This window comes from Parasteatoda tepidariorum, chromosome 2 (genome assembly GCF_982258835.1).
Source record: "Parasteatoda tepidariorum strain Cologne lab strain chromosome 2, Ptep-v5.0, whole genome shotgun sequence".
NCBI classification, from domain to species: Eukaryota; Metazoa; Arthropoda; class Arachnida; order Araneae; family Theridiidae; genus Parasteatoda; species Parasteatoda tepidariorum.
The window spans coordinates 33,132,437-33,139,631 of record NC_141756.1 but is presented as its reverse complement, the minus strand read 5'-3'; the positions used below and the strand labels follow the sequence as shown (position 1 = coordinate 33,139,631).

The 7,195-nt window shown below is 28.9% G+C and overlaps 1 protein-coding gene across 1 annotated transcript; it reads left to right on the top strand.

The window, feature by feature from the left end:
* Nucleotides 1-1,527: 1,527 nt before the first annotated feature.
* On the top strand, nucleotides 1,528-4,874 carry LOC122273829 (uncharacterized). The gene is made up of 3 exons (XM_087157169.1): nucleotides 1,528-1,813; nucleotides 1,950-2,050; nucleotides 2,125-4,874. The coding sequence occupies exons 1-3, from the start codon at nucleotides 1,661-1,663 to the stop codon at nucleotides 4,733-4,735; spliced, it is 2,865 nt and encodes a 954-aa protein (XP_087013295.1). The 5' UTR covers nucleotides 1,528-1,660; the 3' UTR covers nucleotides 4,736-4,874.
* The last annotated feature ends 2,321 nt before the right edge of the window (nucleotides 4,875-7,195 follow it).

Sequence of the window (7,195 nt, the reverse complement as noted above, 5' to 3'; positions counted from 1 at the left end):
ATGGCTATTTTTTGAGGAGTCAGATAACTGTGGGTCAACTCTGTGGGGGATATGAAGGTTTTAACACCTTCATACCACTCACAGTCAAAAGATGCTTTCAAATATATCTATTAGTCTCAGTGTAGAATGCATTTTTCAGGATGCAAAACAGTGGTGCTTATTTTAGTTTTCTAAACACTTGTTATGTTTTTTTTGATGTGCTCTTCTTCTCTTTTCGTGTTTTTGTTTTAAATTTTTTTAATAAATTAAAAGTTGTAATATGTAGTAAAAAATTGAAACAAAACCGAAGAATTTTTCTTGGGGGGGGGGGGGATTTCTATTTCAATTTGAAAAATAGCTATTAAATTGGGAAAAAAGTAGTTTCTTTTTCTGAAATTCTCAATTCTACTTTACTTTATTGTAGCGAATTTCAAATTTTCAGATGGGGAGGCTAAAGTTTTCGATTTGGAAAATAGCTTTAAAGTCGAAAATAAGAGTTAAATATAAATTTTACTCGATTTTATTCTTGCGAAAGTCTGATATTCAGAAGGGGTGAAGTATATTCTTCACCCCCTCACTTTAAGAAGAAAATAAAATTTTCTTTTTTAAAAATAGCTTCAAAGTTTTTTTTTTTTTTTTAAAGAAAAACAATTTTACCGGACTTTATTATTTCAAATGTCTAAATTTCTGAAGATACTAAAAACATTTTAGCCCCCCTTACTTTATATCAGAAGAAATTAAAGTTTTCTATCCCCTTACTATAATTTAAGAGAAAAATGAAGTTTTCTATTTGGAAAATATCGTCGAAGTTATGAAACAAAACAATTTTTTTCCACTAAAATTTTCAACTTTACTTGATTTTATTCTATTAATGTCTAAATTTCAGAAGATGAGAAGCAAATTTTTCACCCCCTCACTTTTATTTCAGAAGAAAATAAAGCTTTCTATTTGGAAAATAGATTCAAAGATGACATTTTTTTTTTAGTTACCAATTTTTATTATTTTTGAGCACTTTGAAATTTCAGAAGGGGCGAAACACTATGTTCGCCCCCTCATTACTATTTCGGAAGTAAATAGAGTAAAAATTGGAAATAAAATACTTTTTCTACTTTTACTTTACTTTTCCAAAAGTCAAAAAACATATTAATCGCCCATAACAGAATAACTTGATGTATATCTTCAAAGCTGAAAAAGAATAGCCTTTTTTTTCCTCTAAAATTACCTACTTTACTAGACTTCGTCTTGGCGAATAACTAAATATCAAAAGAGGCAAGGCACATAAATGTTAGAGGAATATAAAGTTTTCTATTTCAAAATTAGCTTCAAAATTGAAATTTTTTTTCTTTTTAAATTACTGATTTTACTTGACTTTATTTTTGTGAGTGTCTAAATTTCAGGAGGGGCGAAACGCATCGTTTGCCCCGTCATCTGAATTTTAGAGGGGCCCTCTGCCTCCCCCTGGTTGGCACGCCACTGGGTCTGACCGTGACCTACGAGATGAGAAGGCCTTCCAACTGCGTCATCAACCCCTCGTGACGTCACCATACTTCGATCATTCCCCGCGACATGTGACACTTTCTTCTTCGTTTGTTTTAGTCAGGCGTACTAGTATTTTGATTTGGATATTTGTAATCGAAACTCATTCTTATGCAATTAATTATTACAAAATTTTAAACAAGGTATGCCTCATCCATGTTGTGTACCAGCATGTCGAGGGAATTACAAAAATGGCCCTAAAGTCAGTGTTTTTAGCTTCCCTAAAAATGACGCATTGAGAGAAAAATGGATTCGCGCCATTAAAAGAGAGCATTTCAGTCCTACAAAACACAGCAAGGTAAGCATTATGCTAGTATTTTTCTTTTTTCTTTTTTTTTTCCTTTTCTTTCTCCCATATATTCTCTTGGCATTTGAAATTTTGGAATTTCTTCAAAGATTTAAACATGATTTAACCTATTCTTAATTGTTTTTAGGTGTGTGAAAAACATTTTAGTGAAGAAGACCTCCTTACAACTACATCTGCCTATGATAAGAAAACGGGCCTACTCATAGAAGCCGAACTAAAGATTAAGAAGTAAAATTTATTTTAAAATCAAGTATTTGTGTCTCTGGTTATATATTATATTCTAATTTTCTTTTTACTTATAGATTAAAGCCTAATGCAGTACCATCTCTCCATCCAAATTTACCGAAGCACTTCTCTTCCACAGCTGTTAGTAATCGAGAATCTTCGGATGACCGAAAATTAAGAAAGGAAATGGAAAGTATTCAAGCTGCAACAGCTGAAAATGTAAAACGTCAAGAATTGTATGATGCAACACAAAAATTTTCCTCTTTTTCAGACCTAAAGTCTAAGCTGCCGGATACGAAGAACTCCTGGAATATTATAAAAAGTGAGAGTTACATTCTTTTCATGTTATTAGATGTTCAGCCAGTACCAGAAGTAAATATCTCTTTATATATAGATTCCAATTGTGAAGTAAAAGCTTATGTTAAAAAAACAGAAATAAAAGTTTTAAAAAACTTTAAATTTCCACATCAGCTTGTTGCTATTGATACAATAGATGATATTTTGAATGAATTAAAAAAATTAGCTTTGGATACACCACCAACGGATAAAGATGTAAAAATAATTATAAATACTGTTAAAGAATTTTTAAAATCCCTTTTAAATGTCACAAGTGTATGCAACGATGTAATTTTATTCATTATCGATCAACTTTCTTACATAGGCGATGATAAGCATGCATACAGGTATTCTGCCGAAACTTTAATTTTTGCTTCCTTAATTTATACAATATCCCCTAATGCATATAGATTTGTACGTAAAAGTGGCAATATTATTTTACCACATCCAAACACAATAAGAAACATCTGCTTAAAATCAAATATTAGTCCGCAGTTCGAACAATCCGATGAATACTTTTTAAAGTATATCCAACAAAAGTTTAAATTTTTAAATGAAGACGATAAAACTGTCCTTATAATGCTAGATGAAATACACATAAAAGAATATTTTGATTATAAAAGTGGCAACATTGTAGGAACTTCTTATGATGGTAACTGTACTTCCAGTGCCCAAGTATTTATGTTGAAAAGTGTTCTCTCTTCTTATAAAGATGTAGTGCACGTCTTACCCGTAAAAAAAATAACTGGGGAAATACTCCACGAATTCCTAAATAAAGTAATACTGGGATTAGAAGAGTTAGGATTCTTTGTTATTTCTGTAACAACAGATAATAATTCCATAAACAGAAAAGCTATGTCCCTATTTGTTAATCCTCCTAAACTGCAATTTGTTTATCCTCACCCCATTGACAATAATAGACCTCTTTTTTTCTTAATTGATTTTGTGCACCTGTTAAAATGCATACGCAATAATTGGCTTAACCAAAAAAATCCCGATAAATGTTTTTTTTATCCTATGTTTGGTGAAAAATCAGGTAATGACGTAGGGCACAATTTTTACACTGCATCATTTTCAGCATTAAAAACGCTTTATGATATTGAACTCAATAGCCTTGCAAAATTTGGTTTTAAATTAAGTCTAAAATCTCTTAATCCTTCAAGTTTTGAAAGACAAAATGTTAAGTTAGTTTTGCAGATTTTTAATGAATTTGTCCCTCAAGGATTGCTTGAATTAGGTAAAAACCATAGTATTGTTCATTATGAAAATACTGCCAATTTTATAAAAATTATTAATAACTGGTGGAATATAGTAAATGTAAAAACTCCAACTAAAGGTTTTCACCTAAAAAATGAATTTCAATATCCCCTTTCCTATAAGAACGAAAGAAGCATAAACTTTTTAAACAAATTTTTAGACTGGTTGGATGCCTGGGAATCAATGAAATGTGATACAGGAATGTTTAGTAGAGAAACGCATGCAGCTCTAAAATTAAGTACTGAAGGTATTCTGCAACTTATGGATTATTGTGTCAATGAATTGAATTTTAAATATATTATGCCTGGGAAATTTCAAACCGATGATTTGGAAAGTAGATTTGGTTGTTATCGACAATTAGCTGGATGCCAATACAATATCTCAACTAGGCAGTTATTTGAATGTGAGGCAAAGCTCAGATTAAAGTCCCTTTTGTATTTAAACATCCCCACAAAATCATTTGGTCTTGTCCAAGTCACAGAGTTGCTACACAATGAACATTTTGCAGAAGAGTTTCAAAATGATAAGATATTCTCCTCTTTAAAAATTATGACACCTGATCTATCCTCTGCAAAAACTCAATTGCCTGTTATTGTGTATGTTGCAGGTTATTGTGCCTTTAGTGCTTTAAAAAAAACCAACTGTTTAGATTGTAGAGAAATTCATTTATTTGACAAAGAGCTACCTATATCTAAAGAATACAATTACACTCAAGCTCTTGACAGAGGGAGCCTCTTACTTCCAAAAAAACATGTGGTAAATGCGGTTCTGTTAAATTATATTATTGTAAAGAAGTTATGTTTTGAATATGAGGCCGAATTTAACAAACAAATTAATCAGCGAAATGTTGTTACAAATTTAACTAAAAATTATCTTGTAGAAAAGGATTTGCTTGGAAATGAGGAATTTTGCCCCTCTGGACATTATATGGAAAAATTTTTGGATATGGTTGTTTGGTCTTCCACTAATGTATTTTTAAACAACTACACGAAAACAAAAAATGATGCTTTACTGAAGGAGAAAAAAAACGCAGCTTTATTAGCTGAAGTAAAGAGAAATAAGAGAAAAATTGAAACATTAAGCAAGAATAAATAATACTAAGCATTAGTTAATCCTCAGACATAATAAACACTAAATTTTCAATAAGCAACTTTGTGCATGTCAATTTTTAGTTAAAACATTATTATACATAATTTTTGAGTTGTTAGGTTTTTATTTTTATTATCCAGAAGAAAATTATTTTATATCATTAAATATATTTTTATTAGTTTTTTTTATTTTTACTTTAATTTATTAAATAAAAAATAAACTAAAATAAATTAAACACTTCTACAAAACGTTAAACTCTCTACAAAATTAAAATAATTAAATAATGAAACAAAATAATTATTTTGTAATGTTTGATCACTGTTTCTCTGCAATATCAAATTTGTTATAAATACACTTCAGTAATATTGTTATGTTAAAATCCATATTATATTTCAACAATTGTATTAAAATTTTAATCACTCTTAGTTTAAAACTTGGAATTTTTTCTAATTGTACTTCAATAATTGTATTATTGAAAATCTTTTATATTTTTCTAAGCATTTAATGCAATTTTTAACACTCATTGTCTAATGATTTTTATAATGATTTACAATATATTTCAATGTTTATTTTTAAGTAGGTAAGAAATGGAATCTAATTTTTTTTTCATTTGTTGTGATAGAAATAATGTCAAAATAAGCATTAAAAGTTTGTTGTTACTTTTTTGTGTAATAAAGTATTCCTTTTTTGTGATTTACCATGTTTCTTTTTTTATTTAGTATTTGATATGAAATTTTTATTCTGTTCACAAATAAAATATTCAAAAATGATATCTAAGCTCCAAAAATCACTTTTTTCTTAAGGACTGTGATTCATATATTTGTACGGATAACATATTTTTTGATTATCACGAATTTTTTAGTTTTCAAATTTTTCTTTTAACAGTTTTATTAATTAAATTTAAAGAGAAAGAAAAAAAGGTTTCAGTCCTTGTTCCCAACTATTTTTGCGGCATTTTAATGAGTGTCTAATATTATATGAAGAGACAAAGTAGAAATAATTATATTAGGAAATCTTTCCCCATGTTAAAAGCTCGCAACAAGCGCAGAGGAATGATCGAAGTACAGTGACGTCACGAAAGAGTTGTAAGGCCTTCTCATTCTCGAAGGTCACGGATGAATAGAACACCTGCAGGCATAGAAAATAGCCCTTTGGTGGTGACAGAGGGCAAAGAGATGTGAAAACCATGGGGTATCCCTGTCCAGTTTAGCCCAATTATCTTAAATTTTATCAGGCGTGAAAATCACTTTGAAAAGCGGCTTTCGAATTTGTTGAATATACAAATAGAACCCTTGCTGTAAATTAGCGTAAATCCTTTCAAAAAGGAAAGTTTTGCCACACATGGTGGGAATCACTGTCACAAAACATTTAAATACTAAAAACAGGAGGTGCCTCTGCCTTGCTTAAACCAGACAGCCATAAATGTAATTTAAACGAAGTATTAGGATTTTCTGAAAATCAAGGATTAAATTGTAAGTAATCATTTCTTATGTATTGAAATCATGCTCACTTCATTATTTCACGTTATATTTTATAGCGATCGATATACTTTCTAGCAATGCCAACTGCTCCACTTTCTTTAAAATATTTTATTCAGTGGTAGTTAAAAACGAAACCATGCAGAATTTAAGATAATTCTGGTAAAATTTATAATTCTCAAAATAACCAAAACAAAATAACAGTAAACAAAAGTATGTTTCACGTGATTTTTTTCAATTATTTATTATTTAAACGTAGAAAGGGAAAATGGTTTTACATTAAATAAGCAAAGAATCATACAATAAATGTAACTTTTGCACTCAATAAAAAATATTTTTCTATACGGAGCAGAGCAAGTTTGCATCTCTGTATATGCAGATTCAGAGGGGCGTTTACTACATTATAATATTTTGTTTTTGTATATAATTATTTTTATAAAACAAAATCGTTTAATATGCACAATGATATTTTGGTAACAAAAAGTGAACTTCGTGAATTAAATGCTCGTTATTGTATTATTATTAAAAACAATGTCTTAATGGGAAGAAAAAACGAATGCTAAAATTTGAAATGTTGGAAACATAATTGCAATAAGTAAATATTTTTGTGTAAATTACGTAGCATTACGAAATAGATTTCCTTTCATTCATTAAAAGATAGATTTTAGGTTTAAACACTCATAAAAGTTCAATTTATTTATTTTTAATTGGTTAATTTATTTATTGAATGAATAGATTAAGGAACGTATCGTTAATTGTTCAAACTGATCTTTTTTTCTTTTCTTTTTTTTTTTTTAATTTTGCCCTTAAGTCACAGAAATATTTTTCACACTCAATTTTAATTTTAAATTAATGACTTAAGCTCAAGTTTAAATAATTCTTTTGTTTACAAATTGAGAAAAAAAAGAGTTGTGTAATTTATCAAGACCTTACTTAGTATTTTTTTTAATTTCAAAGCATCTTATTTGTCCATTATAATTAAAATAAA